This window comes from Lindgomyces ingoldianus (genome assembly GCF_010093535.1).
Source record: "Lindgomyces ingoldianus strain ATCC 200398 unplaced genomic scaffold BDR25scaffold_10, whole genome shotgun sequence".
NCBI classification, from domain to species: domain Eukaryota; kingdom Fungi; phylum Ascomycota; class Dothideomycetes; order Pleosporales; family Lindgomycetaceae; genus Lindgomyces; species Lindgomyces ingoldianus.
The window spans coordinates 1188888-1207549 of NW_022985171.1; the positions used below are offsets into that span (position 1 = coordinate 1188888).

The 18662-nt window shown below is 49.1% G+C and overlaps 7 protein-coding genes across 7 annotated transcripts; 2 read left to right on the forward strand and 5 right to left on the reverse strand.

Annotated features, from left to right (window-relative positions):
* Positions 1-317: 317 nt before the first annotated feature.
* Positions 318-2919, forward strand: BDR25DRAFT_353222 (uncharacterized protein; the record flags this gene model as incomplete). Its single annotated transcript, XM_033695134.1, has 16 exons — positions 318-336; positions 376-462; positions 515-537; positions 600-818; positions 889-1092; positions 1125-1154; positions 1197-1309; positions 1398-1447; positions 1499-1742; positions 1784-2068; positions 2098-2199; positions 2339-2380; positions 2445-2479; positions 2526-2597; positions 2656-2755; positions 2793-2919. 16 exons carry the CDS (start codon positions 318-320, stop codon positions 2917-2919), a joined length of 1752 nt encoding a protein of 583 aa, XP_033549748.1.
* On the reverse strand, positions 2918-4702 carry BDR25DRAFT_302504 (Thi4-domain-containing protein). Its single transcript, XM_033689809.1, has 5 exons — positions 4666-4702; positions 4586-4610; positions 4018-4255; positions 3684-3961; positions 2918-3537 (listed from the first exon to the last, which is right to left on the reverse strand). Exons 3-5 carry the CDS (start codon positions 4211-4213, stop codon positions 3010-3012), a joined length of 1002 nt encoding a protein of 333 aa, XP_033549749.1. The 5' UTR covers positions 4214-4255; positions 4586-4610; positions 4666-4702; the 3' UTR covers positions 2918-3009.
* A 542-nt stretch (positions 4703-5244) lies between these two features.
* BDR25DRAFT_219750 (MFS general substrate transporter) lies at positions 5245-6940 on the reverse strand (the record flags this gene model as incomplete). The annotated part of the gene is made up of 5 exons (XM_033684980.1): positions 5245-5471; positions 5551-5671; positions 5723-6345; positions 6404-6786; positions 6834-6940. 5 exons carry the CDS (start codon positions 6938-6940, stop codon positions 5245-5247), a joined length of 1461 nt encoding a protein of 486 aa, XP_033549750.1.
* Positions 6941-7013: 73 nt separating this feature from the next.
* Positions 7014-8154, reverse strand: BDR25DRAFT_353224 (uncharacterized protein; the record flags this gene model as incomplete). Its single annotated transcript, XM_033695135.1, has 7 exons — positions 7014-7268; positions 7325-7449; positions 7484-7630; positions 7669-7692; positions 7725-7909; positions 7972-8099; positions 8128-8154. 7 exons carry the CDS (start codon positions 8152-8154, stop codon positions 7014-7016), a joined length of 891 nt encoding a protein of 296 aa, XP_033549751.1.
* BDR25DRAFT_283517 (uncharacterized protein) lies at positions 8144-12360 on the forward strand. Its single transcript, XM_033688056.1, has 3 exons — positions 8144-8775; positions 8828-9727; positions 9777-12360. The coding sequence occupies exons 1-3, from the start codon at positions 8198-8200 to the stop codon at positions 11908-11910; spliced, it is 3612 nt and encodes a 1203-aa protein (XP_033549752.1). The 5' UTR covers positions 8144-8197; the 3' UTR covers positions 11911-12360.
* Positions 12361-12803: 443 nt separating this feature from the next.
* Positions 12804-14104, reverse strand: BDR25DRAFT_312786 (uncharacterized protein; the record flags this gene model as incomplete). The annotated part of the gene is made up of 4 exons (XM_033691328.1): positions 12804-12930; positions 13043-13236; positions 13500-13779; positions 13902-14104. The coding sequence occupies 4 exons, from the start codon at positions 14102-14104 to the stop codon at positions 12804-12806; spliced, it is 804 nt and encodes a 267-aa protein (XP_033549753.1).
* Positions 14105-17825: 3721 nt separating this feature from the next.
* On the reverse strand, positions 17826-18110 carry BDR25DRAFT_219683 (uncharacterized protein; the record flags this gene model as incomplete). Its single annotated transcript, XM_033684977.1, has 1 exon — positions 17826-18110. A coding segment is annotated over one exon (285 nt), but the record flags the coding sequence as incomplete, so codon positions are not given.
* Between the last annotated feature and the right edge of the window lie 552 nt (positions 18111-18662).

The window sequence follows — 18662 nt, forward strand, 5'->3', positions numbered from 1 at the left end:
TGTCCTTGTAAGTGATTGTGACAGTGTGGCAAGTTTCTACTGCCTTGTGTGTACGAAGTAGCTGGAGTGCTCGGAGGAATATTCGAACGTCACCGTGAAGCGTACGTACAAGGCAATGGGATCCCCACTTAAGATATAGGTGAAAACCAAAGATATAAATTGGGGATGATATAAACCCTAACATTTTCTAAAATTTCCATCCATCTGAGTAGCATACGCCTGAAAGGCTCGTCGAACTAAATCTAGACATCTGCATTGTTTGTATTGGCATCAAGCTCTGTCACGAGATCTGCAATAACCCTGAATTCTTCGTCAATATGTGGCTGGAGAAATTTCGTATCATCCGCTAAAAGATCTTAGCTAACATCCTTGTAGGTGGGATTTCTATTACTCACTGTCGCAACCCCCATCAACTATATGGCATGGCACTATCAGATATTGTGCCGACAATTATGCTTCTCCGTACATAGTTGAGCAACATGTAGAATAATATATGGATCGGAAAAGAACGAAGCAAACTGGAGTGTTCAAAAGGTTGTTGCAAAGCTAAATTGTTAAAATATTGGCAAGGGCTAGGAAGGAAGAGGAAATTGATTTAGGGCATCATATTTAGTATGCAGGGCAATCTAAGCATGGCTTATATTGATCTAGCTCTGCATGTTACCACGCATGGAGAAGAAGATATATCTGAGGCTGCGTCCTCTCGGACTCATTGTCCTCTTGGAGGAACGCAAAATCATCGTCTTGCTTGTAGCCCGAATCTTCGAGAATGGGCAACGATAACCGTGCGACCTTTCACAACCCTAGCCGATGAGCATGTTTTCAATTTTAGATTATATAGGCCGGAAGTTCTGGGACGATTGGTGATGATTCTTCTGTGGCACGAAGCCGGGACTCAACGAAATGCAGGGAGTCTATTTCGGCATATCCCTCGCAAGTTCAAGGGTTTCACCCCACTTGCTGGTGGAGTCGACCTCACTCCACCATGCTTATATACGTCATGACATTGGTCTTATGGACTATTGTGCTAGAGCTAAAATCAGAACACCAGTAAACTGTGGTGTTGAAAGGACCGGAGTGGCAAGATGCCTCGTGTGTAATCCTATGAAACTGGGAACATGCAGGGGGGAGAGGAGTCAGACAGCCAAGATGGAGTGCGAAGTAGAAGCAAGGGTTGAGGTGCAATGGCCTGCGAGATGGATGGATCGATTGAAACAATGCTGTCGAAAATGTTGGCAAGATATTTTGAAAAGGCCATATTGGCGGACTCCTTCAACGACCGGCAGTTGACAGCGGTTACGCGAATGTGGTGACGCAGTAGGACGACAAGGACAAGGATCCCTAAATCTCTATGTATGAGTTTGGCAATAGCACTAGTGCTTATGACACATAATTAGGATAAGGGAAGTAGACGGCAACATCGTGCTGTTAAGCATCGCTGATTATTGTAAGAAATGCTGGTAATACGGCGCGAAAAAAGCTACTACACTACCTTTAGGCGATATTGAAACGACAGATAAGAAAATGGGAGGAGCCACCACAATCAATTGCTATTATTATTATTATAATATAACGGCACAGCCGAAGAGACTTGGAACTGGTGGAGGAGGGTTCAAACCCTTGCAGGTTGATGAGGTTTGCCAACTAGGGGCTGTTTCAGATTGTTCTCGGCCAGCAGTTGATAGCAACAGCGTGTTACGTGTGGTTTGTCAGAAGTTCGGGTTGTCCAGGTACAAGTCCGGGTGACATACAGACTTTAGGAAAACGCTCAAGTTCTATCTAGCCGGTTCGAATTCATTCAGTCCATTCGGATAAGCTTTTCCAATTCGGTAACAAACGGAAGATATATAGACTGGCTGAGCTTCAATTGCCCCCCGCGCACCCACACGAGCCATCTACAAACAAAATATCTGGTCTTAATCCCCGCATCTGAGATAGGAGCCACTCGGAATCTTAAGGGGGGTTATGCATTCGGCGAATTTGTATGGCCATGGTTTCTCCCTAAAAAATCCGATGTGAATCCATACACCGGTGTCATTGGCGCTATAATATTGGCTTCGATAGGCCAGTCGGGGTACCCGCAGGAAATCTAGGCAGCAGTGCTGATTCGGAAGTGCCGCAGTTCTCGCATTTCCGCAACCAGGGCCAAGCTAACTCCGATGTTGCTTCATCCCTTTGGGGAAGGCTATCAAGGGGTTCGTAGAGGATGGGAATTATGCCTAGAGGAAATTGGATCTTGATTGAGTGGTGTAGATGAGGCATAATAAAGGTGGCTAGGCACGTTATAGTGCAGAAATTAGAATCGAAAAGGTTGTTTTAGGTGGGATGATTTTCACAGATTCCACGTACTTAAAGGATATTATACAAAGAGCAACTTGAGGTGGACCAATGAGGGATATGCACGATAGCTGACATGAATATGGAAAATACGTCATGAAAAAAAGTGAAAATGCCTCGAGAGTTGACACGGATTCTGAGAGTTAAGGATTTTCATCTAATAAGCCAGTAGCATCGTTGGATACCAGCAGAGATACCTGAACTCAAAGGTCTCGTATTAGTTAATGGCTTGGCACCTATGCTATCTAGGGAAAGGGGTAGTGTGACATCTTACGTGTAGCGCTACCGCACCTTCCTAAGCTAATAGTATATGAATAGCTCATGATATTAAATGTACCATGTTGCTTTTATATGCACAGCCGACTTTTTTTCCTATCCCTAATGTTGATTTATGCATTGTTGGCTCGTTGCAATTTCAGTAAGCTAAACAAGTTAAAAGAAAAGGATGTGTGCAGGTCATCGTTTCAAGATTATGTACGCACCACAGAGACACGAACACCCAAGATGTGCGCTGTGAACAAGAAACAGTCTTATTCATTTATTCTCCTCAAAACAAGTCAAAGACTTTACGCATCTCAATAAAGACAGACGTATTTCCCACTATCTTCTTCCCCCCTCCACAATCCTGTCATCTGGACTAAGCTAGCAGGAGTGGGCTTGTTTCAGTTCAGTTCAGTTCCCCCCATTCTCCATCTTCCTCTCTTCAAACACCCTTAAAGCCTCCTCCGCAGCCTTAACCCCACTCAACGCCATAGCCCCAAAAGTCGGTCCCATCCTATTCGCGCCATCCACCTCACTCAACTCCATCCCACCCACGACCAATCCTCGAACCACCTCCCTTGTCCCCTTCACAATCGCATCTTCTGCGCTCTGCATATCCAGTCCGCGCATGCCACCTAATTTCTCAATCTGCTGCATACTGACGAGCCGCTTTACGCTGAATGCGCCGAACGGGCCGTCGTGGCCAGTGGTGGAGATGACGAGGGGGGCGTTGATGGTGTTGGGGTCCATGCAAGATTGGTCATCGTGGTGCATGCTGACGAGGGTCCAGTTTGTGACGACGCCGGCAATAGAGATGGCAGAGGGGTTGGTAGGAGTGGGGGAGGGACGGGTGATGAGGTCTTCGACGGTGGTGGCGTTGAAGAGCTTTACGTTGGGGTAGGAGAGAACTCTGGACAGGAGCGTGCTAGTGAAGAGCGCCTGTTGAAGGGAATGTGTTAGTATTTAAGTCTTCTAAAATCGTGGGAGATTTTAGGTACAATTGTAAGAGGAAGAAGAAAATGATAAGTATATCAGATCAGAGAGACTTGGAGAGATAGGACAAGACAGGATAGGACAAAACATACAGCATGCTTAACCACTACAAAGTCACCCTCATCTTCATACGGAACTCCCAGGTCAGCGAGAAACACATCGGCAGGCTTCCGCATCACCATTGCGCTGAAAAGCTGGCCTCCAAGCCACGCTCCGCCTCCAGGAGCCACCCCGGCTTCAATGATGGCAATCTTGAGGTCTGGGCGCTGCTTTCCGAGGATGTAGGCTGCGCTGAGGCCGCAGGAACCCGCACCCACGATGACGATGTCGGATTCGGCGTAGGTGTCCAGGTCGTTGAAGTAGCGACGAGCTGTCATTGACCGTCCATGTTAAAATTGTACGCATAGGAGTTAGGAGGGGGCATACTCATAGCACGGGAGACTTGAGACTCCCGAATAGGCGCGAAGGTAAATGACTCCCATTTATTCTCCATTTCAGCGAGCGTCTTAGCTTGGCCATTTATCATGGCCTTGACCGCGAGGTCTTTCTTTATTCCCATCAGACCATTGCCATTGGTGGTGGCTGGAACGACGGTTTCGTGGATCGCAGCTGGAGGAGACATTTTTCACGATTCAATTAACTCCTCGTTATTGGGATTTGAAGTCTAGAGAAGTCAGAGTGTCCAAGACGATCAGGAAGGATTGGGGAAGGCATGATTCCTTTCGCTGGTATTATCCAGAGTCAAGTTCAAACCGTATGATCTCAGCCTTCTCCCAACTACTCCACTCCCCCTCCTCTCCTCACCTATCTCATATATGTGTGGTATATGGAAGTAAGTGAGGTGGGGAGGAGAGAGCAGTAGTTGGAATCTAGCACCGGTTTCATGCTCAGTATACTTAACACTGATTGCGTTTGTACCTTGATGACTTTGAGATAATGCCCGCGCGTAGAATATGTCTTCGTGCATGGTAAATCACTGGCGGGTGGATTGTACATTTGAGGTTTGAGGTGTTTGATACCTAGTCGTGTTAGTAGTTCTTTTTCACTCAGCAACAAGAATCAGGGATACTGTACGAAGATTTGAGCACTCAGAAGTGTCCTAGTGACTGACGAGAACGAAAGCTGGCAAAGAGCGGTTTGAAGAGAAAGGTGGGTGCTTCTTAAGTTCTCCGACACAGAACCCCACGTCACGACCTCCGATACTCAGCGCAGGATATAGCGGGGCTTGATGTTCACATCATGCATTGGTTCCGGAAAATTGACAGGGGTTCGGAAGAGCTACCCCGCCTCAACAGCTTTAGAGGCCCATATCAGACGATGACACATTTGATTCGTAAGACTCGAAGCGAGTAACAAACACCTGAGCGACGATGAATGTGATCGGGTGATGAGAAGAAGAGATAAGATCTGGGGAAGCGAGGTGGTGGTGTCTTATTCCGGTAAGCCGAGATGGAGTGTCCCGGGAAGGATTGAAGTCTAGATACAGGTTTACGAAGAAAACAAAGTAACTCCGAAAACCGGAGCTTGCAAATAACCAAGGTTTAATGACAGGAGAACAGAAAAAAATGGTGAGAGACGCTATGCATGGATGCAGCCTAGGTAGCTACCGTACTTGTCCTTCGAGCTTGCGCTCCCAAGCAGCTAGCTCGATGTCTAGACTTGAACATTGTGCATCTCAGCGCCTTCATACGGCTGAGATCCCATATGGCTCATTTCCATCGGAACCGGGATATGGCTGTGGATGCTCATGCTCTTGCTATAAGGGCTTCGAGCACGAAGAGCAGGACCCCATTTATACAGGACAAACGGAACGGCGATGCAAGGGATGGAGATGAAGCCGAAAATGCTCAAAGCCCAGTTGCCCCCAAGATTCATGAATGCTGTAGGCGTTGTTAGTGAGGGGCCTTGTTATTAGAGGTGGGGGTCTTGGTTTTTTTTGGAGGTGAAGGTCGTTCGTACCTTGGATAATGACGAGAGGAATTATTCCAGCAACGGCGATGCGAGTGCATGCAGCGGCTGTGAGAGCGGAGAGTGTGCCCGCGGGAGGGTAGGCGTCGAAGAGATATGTGACGAGAGAGATCTGAAAGTCTTTGTTAGCTATACGGCTTACACAATAGGGAAATGTACTTACAAGAACGTGCAGCCCACCCCAGACAAAAATAGCAGTACCAAAGATAGGACTCAGATAGTTGATCGAGGGTTTAGCTGTCCACCCGACCCAGAAGATGGAGCTGGTGATAAGGACGCTACCATACATTGCTGGAATAAGTCGCTTTTCGATAGCCATAGTCGTCTTGCATGATCTGAAGATGGCTTGCTCAATCGCAATGGTACAGAGAGCTGCGAGAGAAGCTCCACCAATAGCGCCGCTAAAGGCAATCCCGGCCCTTTGGGGACTGAAACCGTATACGGTTTGAAGCACAACCGGAACCGTAATGAACCACTGGAACGTCACTGCCCAGTTCAGGGCCAGGCAGAAACTGATCATGATGACAATAGGCTCGAAGACCAGTTGCTTTAGAGGGTTTATGACTGTGATGGTAGCCATCTGGGCAATTGTGACGCCACTCTCTGCCAAAGGCTGACTGGGAGGAGCGAGGCTACGGACTTTGTTTCGTCGTCGAGGAATCTCGCGTCCGTAGGTCTCCGGCATGCCGATCGCGAAGGCGAATACGACTAGGATGAGCATTAATTCAGTGTATTCTGCCCATCGCCAGCCTCCTGCTTGGACGACGAAGTTGCCCACAATAGGACCTAGGGGAATATCCGTCAGTATTTGAAGATTTTGGGGGAAGGTGCAGTGTATATGTACCAGCAGCTGCGCCAAAGTATGAAGCAACTCCGAGGAAGGAGTAGTAAGTGTTCGTCGTCTCTGCAGACCAAATATCCGCAAAGGTACCTTCAATCAAAACGAGACAAGGTCCTCCTGCTAAACCGGCGAAAAAGCGACATGCAGCTAGGGCGGCGAATGACTGCGAAAAAGCAGCACCTAGGTGAAAGAGACCGCAGACGAAGAGGCAGATGAGGTATAGAATCGACCGGCCGTATCTTTCAGCAAGATGAGGGCTGTAGATGGGCGCAAAGAAGATGCCAAATAGATAGAGCGAGTAGCCTGAGATGGCTTTGGTCATGGAGATATTGAAGGTCGCCATAATATCCGTGAGTCCAGACGTGTATATCGTTATACCAAAAGCTCTACACCGTGTCAATGCTTCGCACTCTGAGAATGAGAATAGTCTTACACTGTGAACCCGCAAGCCCATGCTACAGCAGATGCGTACACACGTCGGTAGGTGGGCCAGTTCATTGGGTTATCTGGATCGTCGGCCCTGAGAGTGTGTGATAGCATCATGGAAGTCGTTGGCCCTGTGGGCATCTTGTGCATGTCGTCACTCTCCCTTGAAGGCATCATGGGATCGTGTTCAGCGTTGTGGTGAGTGTGGTCGTGCTGCCCCACATGGTTGGCCATTGAAAAGGAAACAGGAGTTGGGGGCTTTCGAAATGAAAAGAATGATATTATTCGATAGTGGAAGATGGAGAGAAGATATCAAAGATGGTTGTGACTGAGTTCTAGAAAATAAGAGTTCGTTAAAACTGAGACTCGTCGCCCTTATATGCGAGGAGGACAGAGCCTTGTGGACCAATGCTTCTGTAGACTTTCCATTGGTACGGACATGCTTCCACACAATGGAGACAGTCATGTCGAGTATAATCAGCACTGCCAGAAGTAGACAACGCTAGAGCGCAAGGTTGAGGTGGAATAAAATGAAGTTGAGGTTGACAAATACCCGCAAGCCAGGTAGCGGTACAGCATAATCTGTCGAGATAGTGTTTTGATGCCGGTGTTGATTCCGTATCCTACATCCCGGGGTGGACGCTCAATGATGTAAACCAGGGGAGGCTTTGGAATAGGGATGGAGGCTTAGGCTAGTGAAACAGGAATCAAAAGATGCAGCACGAACGAGAAGGATGGAAGGGGCGCAATTGGCTGAGGAAAGAGAAAGACGAGAAGACGGAGTTAGCCTGAGGTTAGTTGCTGCTGTGTGAGAGATGGTTTGATTCCGAATCAAATCTCACTGGGCGCCGTGGCGGTGCTATGACCTTCTGCGGCAGTCAGCAACTAGCAAGGCCACAAACCGAAGGCCAAGGCGAAGTGGACGGGGCTAAAGTTGAACAAACAGCAGTGTGTTTGAGGCTTGTGGCTGCAGGAAGGATTGATAGATGCTGGAAACACGGCGGAGTGAAAGCCGCAAACGGGTTGGTACGGAATGCGCGCACCCGCTCAGCAAGGTAAGTCTTGAATGGAGGGCACGTGATTCTTCATCTTCACTCTTTCAGTTATTTTATTTAATATTTTATTTTATTTTTTTTCAAATTCACCTCAAATGCAATGCCAGGTAATTATTACTGGGAGGTGATGAGTTTGCCAGGATGAGGTACAAATTGACGGGCCCACTCCTCGTATCACGGCAACAGGTGGGCCAAAACGCGCTAGCCCTGTTGGCCAGCTGCGGGCGTCTCCTCACGACAACACACACTCCACTGTTTATCCAGAGCCCTCATGTACCCCGCGTACTGTACCGAAGCTCAATAACATTTCCTAAACATGGAGGAGCAAGCCGCCGCCCTCCTCGCAGCGCTGAAGAAGCCTTCAACTGCCGTCGACACCAAGCTTACCCTGTTTAACAATCTCAAATCGGGCATCAAGCACAACCGCGTCTCAGAGAGCGCGCAGGCTCCCATCTTTGAGGCCATCAGGCTCGCCATCAGCGCCAACACTTCGGCGGCTCTCTGCTCGACTGGCTTCTCGACATTGAACCACCTCATCAAACGTCTGGTGCTGCAGAACCAAACCACTACCCTTGCCTCGCAGTCCCACAGGCTGCTCCCTATCTTGCTCGACCGATTGGGCGATGCACGTGAAAGCCACCGCAATGCCGCGTCGCAAATCCTCTCCGAGCTCTGGCCGCTCTCCCAGGTGGAGATCGAGGCCATGGTCAAGGAAAATGCCATGAAGGGCACTAATCCCCGCGCCAAGGAGATGTCGATGCAGTGGGTAGTGAAGATGAACAAGACCGAAGGCCTTCCCTTCCGCGGCTTCGTCCCACAGCTCGTTGCAAACCTCGAGGATGCCGACCCCGGGGTCCGCGAGACTGCGAAAGCTGCCGTCGTGGAGTTGTTCAGGTGCGGCTCCGATACGCTTGGACGGCCGTGGTGGATTGCTGACTTCCTGTAGAAACGCACCCGAGCACGCAAAGGTCGACTTGAAGAAGCAATTGGTCAAGTTCGACGTCCGCAAAACCATCGCGAACTACATCAACACCCACCTGAGCGAGTCTGTGTCTCCAGAGGCAGACATGCCGCCACCACCTGCGCGCCCAATCTCCACAGCGCGAGCAGAGTCTCTGCAGCCCGACACTGGGTTCGCCGACAGTCTCTTGTCGGAGGCACCTCCGCCTACCGAGGCGGTGCCCATGGACCCAATCCACCTGTACACACAGCGAGAGCTGGACGACATATTCCGGGACATGGCGCCCTGCTTTGAGGGCAAGGAGAATGAGCAAAACTGGCTGGCCCGGGACAAGAGCACCCTCAAGCTCCGCCGAATCACCAAGGGCAATGCACCTACCGAGTTCCATGTCGCCTTCGTCACGGGAATAAAGTCTTTGCTAGATGGCATATTGAAAGTGGCAAATACGCTGCGGACCACCATGTCATCAAATGGCTGCCAGCTCATCCAGGAACTCGCAAAGACGCTGGGCCCCGCCATGGATCCTTGGGTCGAGATTCTGCTCCAGAACTTTGTCAAGATGTGTGCCGCGACTAAGAACATCGCTGCTCAAAACGGCAACACCACGGTTGACACCATTCTCTCCAACGTATCGTACACGGGACGGCTGCTGCCGCACGTGTCCTTTGCATCGCAAGACAAGAATGTGCAGCCCCGCACCTTTTCGGCTGGCTGGGTGAAGACCCTGATAAAGAAACATAAATCCCCGATTGAGCACTCGGGAGGCCTTGAGATCCTAGACAAGATTATCAGGAAAGGGCTTGCTGATGCTAATCCCAAGGTTCGTGAGGCATACCGAAGCACCTACTTCACTTTTGCGTTGGTATGGCCTCAGAGAGCTGAAGCGTAAGTATCTTTTTAGATCATGTAAGCACATTCGCTAATTGTAGTCTAGCATGATGGCAACTCTCGAGAAGAGGGAGAAGACTGCGTTGGAAAAAGACCCTAACAACCCCAATGCATCTCTCACGTCATCACAGGCGAGCGCTTCTTCATTCTCCAAGTCTGTTGGCGCCGGCGGAGGAGCCGCCCGAGCTGCACTGAAAGAGAAGATTGCTGAACAAAGGAGGGCAAAGCTGGCTGCCTCCAAAGGTGGACTAGAACGCCCCAGCTCTGCTCAAGCAAGTTACTCACCCGCAAAATCACTCTCAGCGAAATCTTTTGGCTCGAGAACCGCGTCGAATTCGTCAACTGCGTCTTCGACTATCGTAAGACCGCCATCAGCAATGTCCGGCGGATCATCAAAACTGGCTTTGGCATCAACTGGAGCTGGTACTGGTTCGCTAATGGCGGGTACACTTCGACGGCCGATGCGTCCTCGACCGGAGTTGGTTCGGCCCGCAACAGCAGATCCATATGCCTCTCGTCGCGCAGGAAAGAATGTGACACCGTCAATGACGCCGGAGAAAACCCCCGCAGCGACAGCCAAGAAATCAGCTGTTCCTAAGAGCAGCATCCGTCCTCGTGCTCAGACCCAGCAAAGCCCCAATGTAAGTCCCATCCGAAGCAAGTCTAGATTGGGCGAGATTGCAATGCATCGCAAGACGCCTAGCGCGCCATCACAACATGGAAGCCCTGCTCTTAGCCCATCTAAGGACGAAGATTTGACACTGGTAAAACCTTTCGGTAGGTTCGCGAGCCATCAGGAGCCAGGCGTGACTCCTTTCCGGCACCGACCTGGAGTGGAAAAGACGATGTCTGTTGACAGTGGGATGATGGATGTAGGGATTGACGATAACTTCACAATGGTTATTCCAAATCTCACACAACCTACCGCACAGCTAGCCCAGCGGAGTCCACCCAAGCCAACTCCTTCTCCGGGCCGACTTGGAACCGCCAGCCCTCTCTCGACTATGCTCAGGAGCCCCAAGTCGATGGCTGATGTTTCTGGTATTCCCCTCGCGACGACACGAAGCCCACGTATGAGGTCACCAGACCGACCGAGCACGCGAGGCACTGATGTCCAAGAAGAGGTTCAGGTTTATGAGGATCCATTCGTGGGTGATGAACCAGGTGCTATCGTAGAGACTGAGAAGCCCGTGCTCGAGGAGCTTCCACTAAACATGAATGAAAAGAGCATCGAACGGCGTCAGAGCACCGACAGCACAAGTAGCAACACAATGATGGGCGATGGAACCGAAGAGCGAGTTCGAGGTCACCACAAGACCACTAGCACCGGAAGCGTCATGCTAGCGGATAATGACGCAGCGCGACCAGAAGTTCTCAAAAATAGGCAGCTACTTACCAGCGGCATCAACAAAATCCGCAGCCGAACAGTTGAAGCAGTCATGTTCCGTAAGCTGCAAGACATGATCAAATCCAATCAAGATATCTGGGGCATCGAAGACGAAAAGTTTGGAGAACTACTTCTTGCATCCTTGGACTATCTCGAAGCTCCTATTGAGACGCTAAAACAAACACCCATGAAGGCCGCAAATCTAAAGGTTCAGGCGCTTGCGACAATTCGTGCCATGCTCTCTCTATACCGCAAGGAGACGGCGAAGTATTTCGCACGCGTGCTCTGCACCGTTCTACAAACCAAATCCCAGTACGAGAACACCTCGCATATCGCAACAGACCTTGAAGCCACCGCCGACGAAATCATCAAATACGGCCAAACAACAGACTGCCTAGACGCCGTCCTCTCGCTCATCGAATCCACACCCCCATCCTCCCCATCTTCTTCCCCCGCCTCCAAATCAACCACCAGCTCCACCAACTCTACATCCCAATCAGCCGCCACGCGCACCACCACAATGGCCCTCGGCGCGCTCTCCAGCCTTATCCAGATCTCGGGGGCGAAGAACGTAACGCTGTCTCCGGAACAGACAGCGCGATTAGGCAAGCTAGCAGTTAAGTGTCTAGATGATACGGATGCAGATATACGTAAGGCGGACGTCGAGGTTTGCATTAGTCTGCATGAGAGGATTGGGGGGGAGAAAGAGGCTTTTTGGAAGGCCGTTGCCGGGGCGAGGGAACAGCATTTAAATCTGCTGACGTACTATCTGGCAAAGAGGGGGAAGGCGTGAGAAGCTATTCCTCGGGTTGTGGGATGGATGGGGTGAGTGAAGGACCACTAGAGTAGGGGAAGGCAGGTTTCAATCTGTCACGTTTGCATTGGCTGACACCCTGGGCTAACTGGTCTCTGTCCCTTTTGTTTTCACTGCCATTGGAATCAACGAGCAACTGACAACTATTCAGCTTTGGCACCATGCAGGCAAGGTCGCATTCTAGAGGAGTTGAAGGCATGACTTTGACTCAAGGGCGCAACCCGGCGTTCTGAAAAAAAAGTAGGCGTGTTGGCAGTCACTTCCTAGCCCCTCTTTCTCTCTCTCTCTGTGTGTGTGGGTGTGTGTGTTCCTTTGCCACTGCCATGGTAGTGTAATTTTGTACGGTTATCTCCTTGAATTGCTGCTACTTTTTTGCGGTTATCAGATAGTTAGGGATCAGCGTTCTGTAGTACTTGTTTAATAAATGCGTCTGTGAAATCCAGCAAGTGGAATGATAGGGTGAGGGCTGTATGCATGTGTTCTTCAGAGAGAAGGGTGAGTAGGCACTGAGAATTTAGCCTTGTAAACGATGTGATATGGTCTGGATACCCCTTGAGCATGATATAGCTAACTACCGTTACAAGTTTTCCGAGCCTGACTAGAGAGGTTGTATGCAGTAAAATGATATACACAAATGCAATCTAACCCAGTCGTGCCTGTCTTTGCTGTTCCTACTATAGCAAAGCGTAGCTGATTCCCTTTCAGCTCCTCCCTCCTCTCCCCTTCTCCGTTCATAGTTAATTAATTGATGCTAACTATATGCACGAGATGCAAATGAAGGAAATACAAACTGGGAAATCCAGACAGCCAATCGAAATCCGCAACGCTGCCTCTCCGAGAAATGGATAGGGAATGATACTGGACAGGAGAGACTAGATCTTCACGCAAACGACACTATGAATCTTCTCGTCGAACTCCTCACTCAGCGTCCGCAGTTTCGTTGACTCATCTTTGGATCCGAGGGATAGTTTTGGGCTGCTAGATGGACATCCATAGGTTCTAGAACACTCTCATGTTAGTATTACTTCACTCGTGCAACTAAACCCAGCTAGAGGAGAGGTTTAAAGCGGGCTAAAGGTGATGGGAGTGGGAAAGAGAGAGGTAGACTTACGTATAAAACTGACACTTATATCCCAGCTGAACAACAAGAGAGCGTACTCGACCATCCCAGTTCCCATAGATCATGGTCAGATCAGTGCACCAAGCGTTTCCCGGGATGGCGGTTTTGTCGGCAGGAACTGTTTCGCCGATCAGGTCTTGCTGTTTGAAGATGGTGGCCCCGCGGCCGTCATCGGGAATCGTACCCTGAAATTTATCAATCTATTGAATCTCAAAATCATGAGGATCGACAAATGCGTCTTATCACCGAATTCAAACATGATTAGGGTAGAATTCACCTGTTAAACCACCCTTAAGTAAGATAGAAGGTCAATAAGAGGCAAGTATTACGCGGAATTACCCTGATGAAGTTCAACGCTAAGTGACAAGATGCAATATTTCTGGTCGCTGTTTTACGTCTCTTCGCGATGCGGTTGAAGTGGACAGCAAGAAACAAAAATACAACATACCTCATCATCCCGTTCCTTAACCTCAACATTCCGAACATGCTTTGGAATATTTACGACAACAGTTCCAGCAGCCATAGTCGCATTCGGCGCGAAGTTCGTCGCATTTGGGCCGCATATGTACGCTTGAATCGCATCTTGCATCGCTCCCGGTAGAGTCGGGAGTCGGGCTGGACCTTGGACGACCATAGCGTGGGTGCCTGCGGGATTGATGCAAGCTTCCAGGGAGAAGAAGGCGCAGGGTTGGCGGGCGGTGATTTCGAGAGACATGATACATCGGTCGCTGGGGCATGTTAGATTGAGGTATTCAGTGAAGATGTGTATATTTGAGTTTGTATGCAGGGAGAAGGAATTTGATGGTTGAATAGCTGCTATGGATTTGGAAATGAGTTTTGGGTTGCATACAGTGGGAGTTCTTTGCTGACCGCAGTCACACACTCGTTTGGAGTCGTCATGGTCAAGGTAGTGCAGGTTTCTGCCAATCCAACTCCTGTGCATGCTCGACCAATGGGGATCTTGCCGCGACCAGCGTCCACGAACTCGCGCTCATTGGTAGGAAGGCTAGTCACGGCGGTGCCCAAGAAACCGAGTAGAAGAGAGATTCGCATCTTGAGTGATCGAGTCTGGATCGCTTGGAGAAGTTTGCCGAAGATCGTCGAAGTTTGATGCCGAAGTAAATTCGTACCAGGGTTGTGTGGAGAGGAAAGTCGAACGTAGGTGCAGCTTTAAGTTCCTGCTCTCTTCCGATTCAAATACCCAACGCTGTTTGCAAAATCTGCTCAAGGAGTGAAAGCGTGAGATCTTCTGACGTAGCCGTTCGACGTCTTGACATTATTTCTGTACTCCAGGTTCGTGACCATAGCGCGTCTAGATTGTTTTATATTAACGGCCACGTTGCCAAGGAACCTCACACTCCACCTTTAAGCAATTACCATAACCTATTACTCCAGGCGTGATCGGCACTTCGCCTTGTAAGTTTTTGATTTCTCCAGATTGACCCGGTGCCTGGCGCCTGGACCGCACGGTCGCAGGGCTCAGAGTAGATTCGTTGGGTTCTGATACCAGGAGAATGTGGTGACTACAATTATGATGATAGTCGGAGTGGACAAATGAAGCTATCAACGATCTAATTGGCTACACAGGGATATAGATCAGTTTTGAATTGATTAATAGGGATTAGTGACTGTGATGAAGAGCGGAACTTTTCAAAGACTCTTTTCAGAACCCTGTCCCATCTCCAACTGTAACCCCAGGTTCAATTCCAACACCAACTCTTTAAAGCTTGTTCACTTCTTCCATTTTCCTAATGGAGTATCTTGTCCCTGGATCTGTACTTTCGTGCCACCAAATCTATCAGGAGTAGCGAAAATTTCCAAAACTAGGACTCTTAAGTTCCACGACGCCTAAACTTGGAGAGAAGATTGAAGCAAAAAATTTTGACCACATGCGCACTGAAATAAGCCTCATCTACAAGAAAGAGCTTCCTTAGAGGCCAAGCTTGGCATTGCATGCTGCTGTGTCTGTTCTTGTCCACCGATGCTGCTGGTGTCATCTAATGTTGGTAAAACACACCGATTATTAGGTATATTTAAGGGTGCCACTCCTCGAAGAAGCAATCCTGGCCAGTCCTTTTCAGAGCACAGTTTCGCGCGAGTCCGACGCTTAACCTCTGATATTGGGAAACATAGCCTCCTCTGCAGAAACACCCTGTGCCATGATTGAAAGCGCTGTCTGCAGTTGAAAGCGTTTCGAATGTGTGGGGAGCTTGATGTTTTTGTCCGCAAAATGGCTTCGTCTGATTCAGATCGCGGGCCCTTCCTGGCAGCTCAGACAGAGGCACTGCTCCGAATGCAAATTAACTGGGATAGCTCCGACTTGCTCCGCTGGCCACACCATTGCAAGTCTCCACCCCGGCTCCCAACTCTCATTCTCCCATAGATCAACCACAATTCTTTTCGCCCATACGGTAAACCAAAAATTCGGTGCTCGATAAAGTGGAATGCACCAATGTGCTAGAAGGATCATAGCAAACGGCCGTCTCTCCTGGAGAAATGTAAAGAATTGGTTCGAAACTGACGTAAGCCATCTGAGGGACTTTGACCACGAGGGCGGCGAATCCGGTATGGAAGTAAAGAAGGATCTCAATGTACCCAATGCTTGTCGGTAGATTGCTTTGTGTGATTGACTATCCGTGGAAGATTCGTTGAGGCGTTCAAGAAAGCCAAGGATCTCGCGGCCTTTTATATGCATAGGACATGACTTTCCACCGTTCAAGCTCCGTCTAATGAGGGGGCCCAGTGGCCCTTGCTCGATGCCAGGAAGAACGATATCTAGAGCATGCCATGCCTGTCGGAGTGTTTGGAGAATGTCAGTGAATGTTGAAAATGGACTTGTTGACATTGGGAAGCCAGACAGTATTGGAAGTCCCAAAGAAAACACGACAACGAGAAAGGAGAATGCCGCAACTGCACTCCCATTCCCAGGAGTTATAGTATGAACTGAGGATCGAAAAAAAGCTACTGCTCGACTGTGGTGCCCGTGGGCTACATCGAAGTGCTTCAATCGCTCTGGAGATGGCGTGCGGGAAGATAAATGCAAGGCGGAGAGAGCAAGGAGACTATGCAGTAGATAAAGGTGTACCCTGGCCTCATTCGGAATGTTTACTTGCCAAATTGTCAAGTCTTCTGTAGATGAAAGGGAAATCGATGTTTGCGTTGCGTATTGGTAAAGTAGTGCTACGTCCCGAGTTTCCAGTGTGTACGACGGAGAGAGATAGGTAAGGGGGTATGAGTTCACCGGAAACGAACTGCGAAAAGGGTCAGTCCACAGAACTGTCGGTGTTTCTCAATAGAAAGTGTACCATAAATAAACCGGATGTGGTATCTGTGCGACCGTTGCACTCAATGCAGTATAGTCACATATTTTCCCCCAACGCTTACAGTTAGAGCATCGAGGTGGCTTTCCATCGCACTGTTTGGATTTCAGAGTGAGCCCATGGGAGCTGGGAGTAGGCAACTACTTTATGGAAGGCAAAGACCGCCAAAAAGCAGTAAGCCATCCCAAAAAGTTAGCGCGAAACGTACTTTTCTCCTTCGTTGTTTGCACTGCCCACATCCATTTCTGGATTTGCTGTGAAACTTCCTGGAACCTCCTGCCATCTTCGTGACAGCGACTTAGATATCTAAAGCTGATTCCGGAGTCTGAGGAAAGCAAGCTACTCTGCTATTGTGGGTGTGAATGTTGGCTGCCGATCCCCATTGTCTGAAAATTCTTCTCGAAGTCTCTAGATACTTGCTCTGTGCGCTGTTAAATTACTAATGGTCGATTCTAGACTGTAGTAGGAGGGAAATTGGGTGTTGATTGCTGGTTCATGTTCAGGATGATTGAGAGTCTTGAGTTCGCGTAGTCAGCTTCACCACAAGCGCACTTGACCAAGAAGGGAAAGGCGCAATTATTTTCACCCCTTAAACAATCTTTGAAGTCTTGGCTTCTGCCTTCTCAAACAGATCCCAGATATTCCCATTTAGATCCTCGTAGGCATGTTAGGATCCACTTTCCACTGTAGACTGGATTGAACACCAAAACGTGAGCTTTGAGACGGCACGTACGATCCTGGCGGCACCGCACCCTTCTGTAGATTGACTAGACCGCATCGTTCTCAAACGCTCGCCTCTGTATCGATTGCCTTTAGAGTCAAACATTTGAACATTCTCAGACCACCAATTGAAGGTTTCATGTTGGCAATTGCAACTAGATCTGCTTGCGAGGTGGCTGTTGCGCTCTTCCTAGATCGGGTAGTCGAAATTAACATAGTACCATACCTGCTCTCAGGTGATCCGGACCGTCCGTGTTGCTTTCTTCGGAGCTTGTCGGGTACAGAAACCAGTAGTGAATGATAGCAGGCATCCTCTGGTTGGGTATCAACAAATGTCCCGACGATATTGCACCAGTTGGGCCAGGACCGCTGGGTGCACAAGTTGCTTCTATGATAGTCGCCCATTCCAACGGTGTGACAATCACCTAATTGTAATAGATGTAATCCCCGGGCCTGTGGAAGCCCCATGGCCATGTGGGTGCTGTTTAATCCACAGGTCTTCTTTTGGTTCGAATGGTCGACTAGGGCAAGTCCTGGATTTGGAAATTTTTTCCATGAGCTTGCCAGGTAGTGATCTGATTGATCTTGGTTCCATTGCTTGGCCAAGTTAGAGAGGGCAGGAAGGATATCAGTAGGGCCTTCCGGCTTCGTGTTGTAAAGACTATTGATCCTTTTTCGCTTTTCGGCAGCAAACCAATAGGGCGGGCCGATGTCATACTGCTCTCGGTCTTGAGCTACGTATCCAAGTCATCAACATTATCCGATATTAGCAGCCACTGGCCTGCGCTTTCCTGACTTAGGTAGTGTTGCACAAGCTCCTTAACATCTTCTTTTTTACTCCTCAACCCTGGTATGCGTAGCTGCTGGGCGATCTCGAGGTACGCTTGTTGGACATTCTCCATTCTAGTTGCAGATATCCAAAAGACTGAGCAATCGGGACGTTTATCTCCCGTTCTGTAAGCTAGCTCAAGCACAATCTGGGTCTTGCCGACACCCCCAAGGCCGGTGACTGAACCTTGGAGGGGTGGTTCTCTCCAAAAAGGCTAGCCTCTAGTTGGTGGATTTGGGGACTGCGGCCGACGAAGTGGTTATTCCTTGTGAGCTGGACAAACCAGCAGGATTTACGTGGAATAGTTAGGAACGTTTCTTGTGCATGTTGCTGGAAAGGTTAACATAAGGAGCAGAGACTGTGAAGAAGTCTTACCCGAATCTCTTGAACTATCTCGCGATGGGTGATTGCATGCTCTGTTTGGATATTTGATTTTGTTTCTCTAATTACCTCACAGCGAGTATTGGCATGTTCGTCTTTAAATCTTAATACCATCTTACTGTGCAAAGTTCCCATCTGAGCAATCTGTATATCATGCACCACCTTACAGACATCCTGTTGTGCAACAATAGCATCATGTACTCTTTGCGTGGTCGAACCAAGATCTCTAAGGTGATCTGTATAAATTTCCTCAAGTTGCAAGACTTGCTCTCTATACCATATATGTAGTTAGCGCGGTTATCACCTAGTAATATGCCTACACACCTAAGATCCACGGTAACGTGCAAGTTGAGCTCTTCCC